Raw genomic sequence first — 14443 nt, 5'->3', positions numbered from 1 at the left:
CGCTCTCACACTGAAAACTTCAGCATCACCATGTTGTCAATAATTCTGACTGTCATCTTTCTGAGTCAGGGTGAGACTTTTCAACATTGTTTGATTTAATCCTCTTCTTCTTTCCAAGGAGGCTGAAATCATTTCATTTTTACATCATAACTGCTCCTCCAGGCTCTTTTCAGCTGCTCTTTTTAACATTTGTTGTTTGTCATTTCAGAATCTTCTGCCAACAACTTTCTGACTCAGGCTGATAAATTCAAGTCTGTTAGTGTTGGAGGGTCTGTGACCATCAGCGCCACAGGAAGCTCAAATATTGACGATGATCTCAGCTGGTACCTTCAGAAACCTGGACAGGCTCCTAAACTTCTGATATATAAAGTATCAAGTCTCAACACAGGAACGCCGTCTCGATTCAGTGGCAGCAGCTCTGGTTCTCAGTACACTCTAACCATCACTGGTGTTCAGGCTGAAGATGCTGGAGATTATTACTGTCTGGGTGCACATGGTGGAGCGTTCACACAGTGATTTAGAGCCGTACAAAAACCTCCCTCAGTGTGACTGAAGTGAAAACAGCAGCTGCAGCTGCAGACGATGAAGAGTCACCAGCAGAACTGGTTCAGTCAACACCAGAGTCACCAAGTACAAACCAGATTCATTTAAACACAAGTCAAGTCAGTTTAAAAGCTTTAAAATAACCATGAAAAATACAGAAATACTCAGTTTAACCATTAATTGAGGAATGATATATTACAAATTACAACTGACCATTTTAAAATTTATAAATGACACAAAATCATTAGTAATAATTAACCATTAAATCAGTAATTACATTTACGCAAGTGCTGCTTCTATGTGCAGATTTGATGAACTTTGCTTCATTCATGCCAAATTTGTTATGATACTGTTATATAATAAATAATGCAGAGATTTTAAGGGAATAAACTCCTAACAGCCATGAAACACATTCATGTTCATGTTCATGAATATAAATCAATCTACAACGAGCTTTAACCATCTCTTCGAACATGTTTTATTATATTTTGACACTGGGATATTACTCCTCTTCTTCAACCAGGATTGTTTGAGTTCTTCCAAATTTTTCTGTTGAAAACAGACAAAAACTAAAGACAAATGTGGAGTAAAGATGGTTGATGACCAGATTGTGATGCTTTATTTGAAAATAGTATCAGTGAAGATAAACAACCAAGCAGAAATGTCTTCATCACTTCAAGCTTTAATAGCAACATCATCATCATCATCATCATCATCAACAGGAGCAACATGACAATGATTTAGCGCTCTCACATCTAGCTGCTGAGCTACACACGTGATTGTGTCAGACGTGACAGCCGTGTTGTTCTCTGACACACAAACTACAAACATTTAAAGTCATCTTGCTCAGAGCAGCAGCCGTGTTCCTCCTGCTCTCCCCACACACACAGCTCCTGTGCTGGGCTTCATCCAGCCCCTCTAGCCTTTACACTGGCTCCTGAGGATGGACGGGCTCTGAACGTGGCCATGATGGTTGACCTTGCAGGAGTAATTCTCTCCTTTCATCCAGCTCTCCTTGCTCAGGGTCAGGGTGCTGACGCTGCTGTAGCTTCCGCTCTTCTCCTCCTCTGAGGTGGTCAGGACGCCCTCTGTCACCTCCGTACCGTCCACCTCCCAGCTCACCTGGGCTCCCTGAGGAGAGTACTTGGTCAGCAGGCAGGCCAGCGTGGCCGAGCCCCCAGGGAGCTGCTCAGAGGAGGGGGAGAGCAGAGAGACGGAGGGTCTGGTCATGGTGCCGGCTGGAGGGGAGAGCAGAGACACGCACGTCAACTCTGACTGCATCTGACATATTTACAGCTACACTTCAATCATACGACCTTAATCAGTGTTTGCTCTGTTTAATATTGAGTTAAAGCAGTAAATAATTCACGTCTTTAGTGACTGGCTTGAAATAAATGTGTGTTCAGTTACAGACTTTGACATCTGTCTGTTTCACTTCCCTTTCTCAGCTTTAAACGAACAAACGATCGACTCAAACTAAAATCTCTGCACATTTTACATTTATCGAATTACATCGTATTCAGATTTTGGATCATTAAAGATAATAAAATCAGTGAAACTGTGAAATATTTTACACGTTAAAATCATGAAAGTAGATCTTGGACACGCTTTCTCAAACATTAACAACTAATAAAGTTTATGATTGTAAATAAAAGAAGAAATTCTCCAAGAATCAACATTAACAGTCTCTTGTTAATTTTACTGAAATATAAACAGACTTTTCAAATTCGCTGATTTAGGTTTTACAATACAAACTTAACAATCCTACAAACAAACAAAATCTATAAAAATATGATGACTTTAAAATAATGTTCTTTGTCTTAAAATTAAAAATTAAAAACTGTTGACATGTTTTGAACAGTAAAGATAAATTTACTTACAGAATACGATGAGTTTGGTTCCTCCACCAAACGTCCACCACAGTGATACAAACTCATCAAGTGGTCGTACAAAAACCTCCTGCACTGTCAACAAGCAGCTACCCACTGAAAATTCACATCTTTTTCTCTCAAAAATGGATTATTACCAGCTGATTTAATGCACCAACATTTTCAATAGATTTAAACTGAAATTTCTCTTTGAATTTGAACGATTTGATCACTTTTACACATCAGTCTCTTTACAGGATCAAAACTGATGTGGATCAGTTGCAATATTCTCCTTCTACATTTTAATTTATGGTTTAAAAAATTTCAAGTCATTTCAAATGAATAACATTTTACAAAGTCAGCTCCAAAAGTTTCCAAGAAATTGTCTTTTAAAGCTAAAACTGCTGAATCCAGTTTAAAAATGCAAACATTCTCACATCAGCATCTGTTGTTGATGCTCAGCTGTATTTGTCAAATCTTTTCTTCAGTTCCATGAAGAAGAAAGTTGCTTTTAATCCAAGCTGTGTTTGTGTTGATTTTGTCTGCTCGTGCCTTCAGTGTGTTGAGAGCAGAGACATCATTTCCATAGAGAGGAGGCTTTGCATCATCAGCTGATCTGAGAAGGTTTATAGTGGTGTTAGTTCAACACTGCAGGACTCAGATCTGTCAGTCAACACAGCAGAAAGCACAAGCAGCATGACTCTCATCACCATCCTCATCTGGACGCTGACCTGCTGCTCTTTTACAGGTTTGTTCCCTCACAACCTCAAAGATGTCCTTGTGTCTTTTCTCTCCTCTCTTTCTGCTGATAAATGATGTGTTTTTGTCTGCAGGATGCAGCGGTCAGGTGACTGTGACTCAGCCTGCAGTGATCACATCTACTCCAGGATCCACTGTCGCTCTCACCTGTAAAACAAACCCTGCTGTTCACAGCCGCTGTTATAATGGACAATCATATGGTGATTGTTTGGGCTGGTATCAACAGAAACCTGGACAGCCTCCACAGCTGCTAGTAAAACACATAATAAATCATTCAGGAACAGCAGCTCGGTTTAGTGGCAGTGGCAGCAGCACCGACTTCACTTTGACCATCAGTGGAGTTCAGACTCAAGATGAAGCAGTTTATTACTGTCAGAGTCTTCACAGTGGAGGAGTGTGGTCACAGTGATTTAGAGTGGAACAAAAACCTCCCTCAGTCAGAGAACAGAGACACTGAGATGTTCCAGCAGCTGCTGAAGAGGAAGAGACTCTGACACAGACCAGTGAACACACAACTGACAGAAACATCACTGACAACTACTTTAATCACACAAAATGGCTCAAACACTGTTTGAACGGATTATCAACCAAATCCTGACAAGTTTATTTGTGCAGCCAAATTCATAAACAATCATATTCCAAGTGTGAAGATCCCATCAAAACAATCTAATCTGCTAAAAATGACAACATGAGCAAGTTTCTCTGTGTCTTCTCCAGGCAGAGAACCCTTAAATCTGCCAGTGTTCTTTAGGTGGTAACAGGCTGAGATAGAAGCTGCATCAAGTCAAGGGGAGCTCTGATCTTTGACCTTTCATTCTTGAGGCCAAATACAATCATTTCTGTTCTTCAGCATTGAGCTGGAGAAAGTTTTAACACTAACTCACTAACTGAGTTGTTAAATACACTTACTGGGAGAAACTAAGGGACTGTAGGAACTTAATGAAATTAAATATAAAGTTGTGTGTCATCTGCATAAAAACAGTAACAGATGTGATTTCCTAATAGCTGAGCAAGATGTAGCTTGAAGACAGTGAAGAGGCCCGAGAATGGATCCCTGAGGAACCCCACATGTGATCTTTGTTCACTCTGACTTCTAGTGACCAACTGAGACAAAGTGTCCCTGTGTTGGAAGTAAGATTTGAACCAATTGAGTCCAGAACCAGTACATCCCAGCCACTTTTTCCAGCTGTGTCAAATGCTGCACTGAGGTCCAGCAAAACCAGGACAGCAGTTTTAGATGCATCACTCTTGACATCTATGTCGGTCAAGGCTTTAACAGGTGCAGCCTGTTTTTAAGCATGAAGGAGTGGATCAGTTGAAAAACAGCTCTTTCATTGATCTTTCCAGGAATGGAAGGGTTGTTATGGGCCTGTTGCTGCATCAAAGTCTCTTATTTTGTCCCTGACTGAGCCTTACTCTGATAATGTGGTTCCTGAAACAATGTTAGACAATTGGAGGCAGTTCCCATGAACTATAGTGATCCATTGTCCATGTGCAAAGATACTGACATTTCAGTTTCAGAGGAACAAGCGAAGGTACCTGAGCCCACTACAAGGGATCAACTCTTCTTTATTCTCTGTTATAGATTTCATGCTGGTCCAATTACAGCATCTAAACTATAAACTGCATGTTGCACTGATCCAAAACAACCAGAGTGAGTCAGAGTCAAACATTTCTCATCAATAGCCAGAACCTGGTGATGTAATTATGAGAAATTTGCATGTTTATATATGAACAAGAGGAATCTCATGAAAAAGTCCAAATACACCACACAGGTTCCTTCATGAAGGGTGACATTCATCGGTGCTTCTCCTGATATCCTAGTTTCTTGTGATTGTTGTGGACTCAGTGACAATGAAGATAAAATAGCAAGTTTCTGGCACACGTGACTGATCACATCATGTCATTCTAACAGATGGAACCCACGCTGAGATTTGAGCAAAAACCAGCAATAATCAGACATTTTTGATGACATTAATGAAGTGGAGTCATGAAAGATCCATGTTTGTGTCTCTGACAGCAGGTCAGAATATAAACTCATTGAGAAATGAGAAATAATTAATGAAAGAAAGTAGAAATTTAACTTAATAAAAGCTTTTATTCAACTCTCAGTGGAAAAAGTGTGACTCCTCCTCATGTGTCTGTGTTTCACTAGAACAGGTGAGTTTCTGTCTTCTGCAGAACATTTGCATGTTTTTCTGCATGGTTGCTCCTCAGAGTTTAAAGTTCTGATGTCACAGAGAGTCTGAACTCTTTTCACGCTCTCACACTGAAAATTAATAGATGAATGATATATTACAAGTTACAGCTGGAAAAAAAATTATTAGTAATAATTAACCATTAAATCAGTAATTACATTTCCTCAAGTGCTGCTTCTATGTGCAGATTTGATGAACTTTGCTTCATTTATTTTGAATATTTATGATATAAAACAAATAATGCAGAGAACATCTAAGCAGTATCAACTCAAACTCGTTCCATTTTAAATCTGTATCACTCTGGTTTTAGGCCACATCACAGTTTTCTCACCACCACCAGTTTGATCTTCAATAATATTATAAGTATCCTGGATGAGAGAAGTTATTTTACCTCCATATTCATGACCCTCTCTCAGGCTTTTGACTCAGTAGATCACTCAGTCATCCTTGAAATGTTCAACAACACTGGTTTCTCTCTCACCCATATTAAACTGGAACTGGAATGCAGACACAGATAAACCGGATGATTTAACGGTTTTATTTCCCACAAAACAGTAACAATAAGGTGAAGCTGCTGCTGACTGGAACTGGAGACAGACGAAACATGGGCAAGTGAGGGAAAGCTGGCAAACAAAAGCTCATACTTCAAATGTTTTCACAGAAATGGAGCCAAGTGGGCCCTACAATGATCAGGGGATGAGTGGAGAAAGGAGGCAGTCTTTAAAGGTGCAGATCTAATCCACCGATAAGAGCAGCAGGTGAGGAAGAAGGTGCTTCGGCCAAAAGTAGATCCCAGGGCAAGAACAGAAACAACACATGCAGGTCAACTACAACCAAATAAACTGAATCATGGTAACCCATCACTAGGGAGGTGCCTCAAGGTTCAAATTAGGCCCTGTCCTCTTCACTGTTTCTATACGATTTTCTTTTATCGCAATCTCGCCTTAAATCCACCCTGCATGCATAAAACACTAAATAGATGTTTTTCTCAAGTGCTAGCAGAACATGCTCTCCTCACATTTCCACTGTGGTATGATAATTTCCATGGCTACCTCCACTTCCTGTCTTGAACCACCAGATGCTCTTCACCATTCTGCCCTTAGATTTATCACTGGAGCCCCTCTTCCACACGTCACTGTCCTGTATCTGTCTCGGCAGGGTGGACCTCCCCAGCTCAAAGATGTGACTTCCACCTGGATTTATTCATTTATGCGGCCCTCACTGGCAAACCTCCAAACTACATCTCTCCATTAATTGTTCAGTCCACTAGCGCTTTTAGTGTCCACTGAATGAACTGGCTGCAACAGAAAATTCCCAAAATCCGAGCTGAGCAGGGGAGTTCTGCTGTCTCTGGTTATGCCCCCGTACATCAGGTAACTCTCAAGCTCAACTCAGGTGTTCACTTCAGTCACTGTGAATCATGACTCACTAATTTCCTGTCCTCTATCTGTGCTTGGTCTTTACTGCTCTTTCTGGTTCTGTATTTTATTGTGTACAAAAGCGTTTGCTTATTTTATCTGATTTTATTTGCAATGTTTGTTTTGTACTTTGTCAATGCTGGTCGGAACTGTAAATGAGGCTAACCTCAGTCCACTCACAAGTTACAATAAAGTTGATGAAGGAACAAATGAATGCAGCCCAAAAACACATTCATGTTCATATTAGTGGATATGATCAATATACAAGCTGAAATCATCTCTTCTGAGAGTCTTAATTGATATTTAAAGTGTGATATGATTGTCTGAGGTTTTTCATTTTCACCTGATAAAAAAAACAGAAAAACTAAAGACAACTGTGGAGTAAAGATGGTTGATGATCAGATTTCCACATCAATAATCACAACAAACATAGAGATGTTGGCTGAAATGATTGAAATGTTTATTTTGTGACTTTAAATTCACATCTGAGGACAGAAAATCAGTGAGGTGAGTTAGAGAAATGTCCAGATGAAAGCAGAGTCACGCTCATGCAGGAATATGTGAGCAGAAAAGATGTGTCGCTCCATCAAGATGTTGAGGACAGAAGCAGCATGGTTTCCAGACAGGAAGTGTTGCTGAACCTCTAGACTGAGCAGCTGTGAGGGTCCAGGGTTTGAGTGACAGCGCTCTGTCCACTCAGACTGGCCTCACAGGTCACTGAGTCCACCTTCTTCCACTGGTCTGCAGGGAGGTTCAGGGTGCTGCTCCAGCTGAAGCGGCCGTCACTCCCCAGGACCTCCAGGCTGTGTGAGGCCGGTGTGGTGGTGCTGCTGCCCCCCACCTTCCAGCTCAGCTTCCACTGTGAGGGGGAGCCCCCGCTGGCCAGACACACCAGTGTGGCACTGCCCTGCTGCAGCTCCTCTGGGGAGGGGGGGAGGACGGTCAGGGTGGGACGCACCACACCCGCTGGAGGAGAGACCAGAAAGACGTGAAGGTTTGGACACCATCAAATCTGACTGAGCCGTTAGCTGGTGATGACTGAGGACATTTTGACATGTTTGGACAATGTTGGACAGCGTGACGATTTTCTTCTCTTTAACTTCTTTATATACAGTCGAGAGTTTAACGTGACACAGGTGAAACACTGGTGAGAACACACTTCACATCTGTGGCATCTGTCTGTTTCACTTCCTTTTCACCACAGAGAAAATAAATGAAGCGTCCACGCAAAGAAGTTGCATTTACGGATAAAATCTAATCAAAGCAGTTTTTACATTGTTAAACAGTCGGAATGTTGAAAATGACCAAATAATAATGAGATTAAACTACTCAAGGAAGGTTTTGAGCAATGAAAGTTGAGTCTAATTAACTACAAATGTTACATGTCCACAGAAAATTTAAAACAATTAACATTTTAATTGAGAAGCCAGTTATTTATTTTCAGTTTATAAAGAAACAATTTAATGTAATCTTTCATTAATGATGATGTTTATAAAGTTGTGACTCAGCTGGATTCAAATAATAACAATTAAAACGAGACAAATGCAAAAGTCTCCTTTAAAATTGCTAAAAGTGTAAAAGTGAAAACGATTCAAATAAAAATCTGTTACTTACAGTCAACGATGAGTTTGGTTCCTCCACCAAACGTGTACCACAGTGATACAAACTCATCAAGTGGTCGTACAAAAACCTCCTGCACTGTCAACAAGCAGCTACCCACTGAAAATTCACATCTTTTTCTCTCAAAAATGGATTATTACCAGCTGATTTAATGCACCAACATTTTAAATAGATTCAAACTGAAATTTCTCTTTGAATTTGAATGATTTGATCACTTTTACACATCAGTCTCTTTACAGGATCAAAACCGATGTGGATCAGTTACAATATTCTCATTCTACATTTTAATTTATGGTTTAAAAAATGCAATTTCAAGTTATTTAAAATGAATAACATTTTACAAAGTCAGCTCCAAAAGTTTCCAAGAAATTGTCTTTTTAAAGCTAAAACTGCTGAATCCAGTTTAAAAATGCAAACATTCTCACATCAGCATCTGTTGTTGATGCTCAGCTGTATTTGTCAAATCTTTTCTTCAGTTCCATGAAGAAGAAAGTTGCTTTTAATCCAAGCTGTGTTTGTGTTGATTTTGTCTGCTCGTGCCTTCAGTGTGTTGAGAGCAGAGACATCATTTCCATAGAGAGGAGGCTTTGCATCATCAGCTGATCTGAGAAGGTTTATAGTGGTGTTAGTTCAACACTGCAGGACTCAGATCTGTCAGTCAACACAGCAGAAAGCACAAGCAGCATGACTCTCATCACCATCCTCATCTGGACGCTGACCTGCTGCTCTTTTACAGGTTTGTTCCCTCACAACCTCAAAGATGTCCTTGTGTCTTTTCTCTCCTCTCTTTCTGCTGATAAATGATGTGTTTTTGTCTGCAGGATGCAGCGGTCAGGTGACTGTGACTCAGCCTGCAGTGATCACATCTACTCCAGGATCCACTGTCGCTCTCACCTGTAAAACAAATCCTGCTGTTCACAGCCGCTGTTATAATGGACAATCAACTAGTCATTGTATGTCCTGGTATCAGCAGAAACCTGGACAGCCTCCACAGCTGCTAGTAAGACATGTCAGAATAAATCATTCAGGAACAGCAGCTCGGTTTAGTGGCAGTGGCAGCAGCACCGACTTCACTTTGACCATCAGTGGAGTTCAGGCTCAAGATGAAGCAGTTTATTACTGTCTGGGCTACAATAGTGATGGAACGTTCACACAGTGATTTAGAGTGGAACAAACCCTCAGCACACCTGCTTAACAGAAAATTTCTGATCCACATCATTGAGCACAAAGCCGACAACAACTTCTCAAGCATCTCTTACAGGTATGAAGACATCTGCAACAATTTTGTCATAAACATAGCTCTCTAGATATTTATTCATTATTTGTAAATGAATTTCAGAAATTTTTATGGCGGTGGTGGCTCATTCTACTGGGAACTGGGCTGAGAAATGGGTAGTTGAGGAAGGTGCCAGAACACCTTCAGAGTACTGCCGAGCTACCCTTAAGCAAGACACTGAACCCTCAAATTCTGATATAGGGCCCAGGATGAGGGGTGGAACCTGCCTTCGCCCACATGTGCACCCTCCCTGTGACCCCGAAACGGAAAAAGCGGTCATGATGAGGAATTTAAGAATTTTCACCACCAAAAAACATAAACATCAAACTCTTTGCAGAGTGTTCAGTAACTCCCAGTGGGAATCAAATTACTAGTAAATGTTTTAAGGTGTTCCTTGACTCAGCACCAACATGTGCTGAGTCAGTTGCTTTTGGTCTGTTGGGATCTGATTCACATGAAGTTCACAAAGTCACAGAGATTAAGTGTGTTTGTCCTCTGTGTAGGTCTGATCCTACTGCGTGCATTGTTCCCAACAAGGATTACGCTTTATTGGATTGGCTGCAGGTGACGTCGACGGACATTGTCGCTCGGTAACATTTGGATCCGTTCCCAGGTCATCACAGTCAAGGCGACACGTCAGACTACAGAAGAACATGGAAGCACCACCACGGAGTAGCGTTTATCCACAAGGATATCATCGCTGTTCCCATTCCTGGAATAAACTCGTCCATCTCCCAGTTGCCATTGTTTGCAGCCACATTTGAATTCCAGAAGTGACACCAGCAGAAAGGCTCACCGGTGGACCTTCACAGGTCCAGGTTCTCCAGAGGCTCTGGTCTAAATCCTGATGTCACGCCCTAACTTAGTTTAACGTCACGGTGAGATCAAGGAACGAGTGTAAGCACTAGTTCCGCACACACACTGGATTAATGCTGTCTCACCGTTGACCTCTGCCCTCATCCCCTGAAAACTGCCGTGTCGTTCTAGAGTCTACGCGGCGAACGCGTGTCAGAGGTTCTAATTCCTGATGAATTGTATCTCCTGTATGATAAATCTTCAGGAAAAGTGTGGCCGTCACATGGGAAAGGCTGTTGTGTTTTTTAATGAATGGAATGACTTTGAGTCGTAATGGCCCATAATGAGCTATAAGTGGAGAGGCTTATCAGTGCTGATGCTTTCTTTAATAAGACCTGAGTGACTGGGGAGAAGCCTCTGTTAGCATCAGGTAGGGATAATCCATTAGGCTTTACCAAGAATCCTTTAGTCAATGTTTCCTCCCCCAGACTGGATCAGCTCCCTGGTGTGAGACACAAACCAAGGTTGATGCGTATTTCATTAGCTGCACTCAACCTCGTACCTGGTGGGATCCGCACTGATACGCCTCGGAAAAAAGAACAAAACGCCAGAATTTTCGGATATCTGTCAAGACCGCCGGGGGGTGGGGGTGGGGGGCTGCTGGATACGACTGACTCCACATCAGGATGGAAAGTGTGTCCAAATTTTGGAAGAGTTTGGTGCCTGTGAAGCTCAGGGCATATTTGAAGGACTACTGCAAGAGGAATGGGCTGCTGACACTCTCGGTCATCGCCGTGGTGACGGGCTGCGTGCTTGGATTTCTCCTCAGGACGTTTAACCTGTCCACGCAGGTGAGACTGACTCAACAACACTCATGTCTTTTGTTTCAAAGCCTGAGTGAGTGATGGAATTTGAATTGTGAGATGGAGTTATGTCACAGAGAAAGTGGAGACATAAAGAAGCAGAGAATCTGTAGGAATGCAGGAATACCTGCAGCACCTTTTGTGTTCCCTTCAATCGCATCACTTTCTGTGATAATAAAACAACCTTTCCACGAAAACGTGCATGATGAAATAGGAACACTCAGATCCTGTGTGGCAGTGATAATAATCACAATAATGTTTAGGTGTTTTTATTCTGTTTTCATTGACATTATCAGTTGATTTGAGCTTCAACTTGAGCTGAACTCTCACACAGGCTAAGATCTACTTTGCCTTCCCTGGAGAACTGTTAATGAGGATGTTAAAGATGCTGATTCTGCCACTAATCACGTCCAGGTAAGTGTCCTCAGATTTGTCAGGATACAGTAACATCATCCTCATCATCCTCATCATCACCATGATCAGCAACAATAGGCATTGCTGTAAAAAAAGGGGGGAAGAAAGCTGCAAATTACAGATTAAACACTCAAGGCAATTTTAAAGGGGTTGAAATACAAAAACAGGTAAAAAAAAAAAAAAAAGGACCTTGGACATAAAGGAGGCACCCTTCCATCCATCTATATCTATACCTGGCCCTTTAAAACATATGATAAAATATAGAGAATTTAGCTGAACTCCGCCACATGAGGCAGCAATACACCTTGGACAAGTACCCTTCAAATTTACCTGAAACTAATTATGAAATCTCACCTGTACTGAAAATTAAGAATAATAATGTCAAAACTAAACCTCCACTTTTTCCACAAAGTCTGATGTCTGGCCTCTCAGCCATGGACACAAAGGCAAGTGGTCGTCTGGGGGTCCTGACCATCACCTACTACCTGTGGACGACCTTCATCGCTGTCATCGTGGGCATCATTCTGGTGCTCATCATCCACCCAGGGACCGGCGCGGAGAAAGATAATCATCATGCAAGTTCAGGTCCAGTCATGACCTCCGCTGACGCTCTGCTGGACCTCATCAGGTCAGACCCGCACAAACATTTTTTTAGGTTTCCTTGTTTGTTTTTTAGCAAATTTCCATAAACACTTTTAAGTGTTTCCATTCTTCTTATGTAAAACCATAGCCTGTAGAAAGTGTTGTTTTTAAACATTACCCAGATCTGGACAGGAAGTCCCTGTTTGGAGTGATCACCTCAGTAGCTACATGCTACGCTAAATTGTGATGTGCTGCATTTCCGGCTCACCTACAGTATCTAATTACCGTAGCAGAGTTTTCCAAGACGAGGATTTGTCTGTAATGGCATTAAATTAACACCCACAAAATAGTAGAGAAAACGAAAAGACCACTTAAATCCAGTACAGACCCAGTTTGAACCTCCATTCTGGAGCTTCGCCTGATGCTGTGGATTCTTCACATTCTCAGATGCTTCCTGAATGGTCCCAAATTACAATTTTCAAACAAGGATTTACCAAATTAGAAATCCAAACTGTCTGAAATGAAGATTTGTGGGAAGAGAACACATCAAATCTGCTCTGTTCACATGTGTAGCTGTCATGTCTCTGCAGCGGGCTAAGAATAGGGAGACCTTATGACCTGTTAAGCTTGCACTTTCCCAGCTGGTGCGTGTGTTTGTGTGTGTAAGAGAGACAGTGTGTGCTCGGGCTTACAACAGGACCATTAATGCTGGACATCCATTAATACTTACACCTTTATTAGCGTGAGTGCTGTGCCAATGTAAGCCCATGTGTCAGGTGGACTTGTCAGTCCTGTTACGTGTTTGCTGCTCAGGTTTGGCTTGCTGACACAGGCTGGATAATTACCACCAGGGAACGCAATCGTGGCTGAACTCCTGCTCCCTGTCATTCTGTTAAATATACTTTTTATCCCCGTTTGTTGCTACTTCATTTTTTCCCAATAAAACTGTACATTAGCATGTTTAGCAACAGCCAGCACAGCTGTGGATGATGGGAGGTGTGTTTGAACCACTCTTCCTTTCTTCCCTCCTACATGACATCACACATTTGGGATAGTAAACCAGAGATTTTTTCATATCCTATATCATCAAGATGCAGAAATATAGCTGAAATAAAGCTGCCGTGTTAGGCCGTCAGGGTTGAGGGGGCCTTATTAGCAGTCGGAATGATTTTTGACATAGAAGGCCTGATTTTCTCTGATTGAGCTTTTTTCCATTTCTGGATGCAGTAAAATCACAATTTAGTTAGAGATAGTTACAGTTGCATGTGTAGATTTGTGTGCATTAGTCTGCATGAATGGGGACATTGTCCAGTTTCAGTCTGCAGATATAAATAAGAGTTTTAAATGATCATGTTAGGTATGGTGGTTTTCTTGGTTTACCAGTTTTTCAGCACTCTTGTGAGGCAGTTTTGACTGGTGAGACCTTAAAATGTGGAGGTTTTTGTTTTTATCAGGAGCATTTGAGGAACTCTAGAGCGATTCTGACTGTAATTCAACAACATAATTAATGTTCTGGGCGATAAAAGCTGTGAAATGTGGGGAAAAAATGAATGTATCAAGAGTCATCATCAACCGGTGAAAAGCCATTTCTTTTCTCTACAGTCATGACCTGACGTGTTTGTGTGTGTTGGTCTTTACAGGAACATGATCCCATCAAATTTAATTGAAGCAACGTTTCAGCAGGTGAGTTCCTCCTCTCATAAGGCAACAGTGGGTTCTAGGACAGTTCTCATGAATTCCTGGTCCAACAGTCGCCTCTCTGTGGTTCCCCCTCAGTACCGCACCGACCTGGTTCCCATCGTGCAGAGTGCCGACGTCAAAGAGTCTCAGGCCAACTACGTGTACGTCATGCCCGACTACCACAACCCTAAGTTGGGCCACCCGGTCTTCCTGGAGATCACCCCAGCTCCAGACATCAAGTACAAAATCGTCCCGAGTACCAGCAAGGGTATGAACGTCCTGGGGATCGTCATCTTCTCTGCTACCATGGGTAGGTGATCCACAAACCTCTAAAACATTCATCAAACATTCAGACACACTCCTACAAAATCTGCTACGCCAGAAATAAGCCGTGATGGCGGCCTGACAAATTTACACTGATCACTTG

At 41.8% G+C, this 14443-nt stretch overlaps 1 protein-coding gene and 3 gene segments (V, D, J or C); 2 read left to right on the top strand and 2 right to left on the bottom strand.

The window, feature by feature from the left end:
• Window positions 1-1139: 1139 nt before the first annotated feature.
• The window catches only part of LOC101077535 (Ig kappa chain V-III region MOPC 63-like), a 27667-nt gene continuing 14363 nt past the window's right edge, over window positions 1140-14443 (bottom strand). The window contains 2 exon segments of the V gene segment in view: window positions 1140-1781; window positions 2424-2455. Coding sequence covers window positions 1462-1781; window positions 2424-2455 — 352 coding nt within the window.
• The window catches only part of LOC115248046 (Ig kappa chain V-III region MOPC 63-like), a 31516-nt gene continuing 24297 nt past the window's right edge, over window positions 7225-14443 (bottom strand). The window contains 2 exon segments of the V gene segment in view: window positions 7225-7752; window positions 8401-8434. Of these exon segments, the coding sequence occupies window positions 7430-7752; window positions 8401-8434 (357 nt within the window).
• LOC105418531 (Ig kappa chain V-III region MOPC 63-like) overlaps window positions 9086-14443 on the top strand; it is a 21589-nt gene continuing 16231 nt past the window's right edge. Inside the window, 2 exon segments of the V gene segment in view lie at window positions 9086-9142; window positions 9228-9552. Coding sequence covers window positions 9091-9142; window positions 9228-9552 — 377 coding nt within the window.
• slc1a8b (solute carrier family 1 member 8b) overlaps window positions 11049-14443 on the top strand; it is a 5994-nt gene continuing 2599 nt past the window's right edge. Inside the window, exons 1-5 of the mRNA XM_003977135.3 lie at window positions 11049-11328; window positions 11675-11754; window positions 12167-12382; window positions 13977-14019; window positions 14113-14326. Coding sequence (XP_003977184.1) covers window positions 11164-11328; window positions 11675-11754; window positions 12167-12382; window positions 13977-14019; window positions 14113-14326 — 718 coding nt within the window. The 5' untranslated portion in view covers window positions 11049-11163. The remainder of the gene's footprint in view (window positions 11329-11674; window positions 11755-12166; window positions 12383-13976; window positions 14020-14112; window positions 14327-14443) is intronic.

The sequence above is a fragment of the Takifugu rubripes genome, chromosome 2 (genome assembly GCF_901000725.2).
Source record: "Takifugu rubripes chromosome 2, fTakRub1.2, whole genome shotgun sequence".
Classification (NCBI taxonomy): Eukaryota; Metazoa; Chordata; class Actinopteri; order Tetraodontiformes; family Tetraodontidae; genus Takifugu; species Takifugu rubripes.
This window is presented reverse-complemented; position numbering and strand designations above follow the sequence as displayed.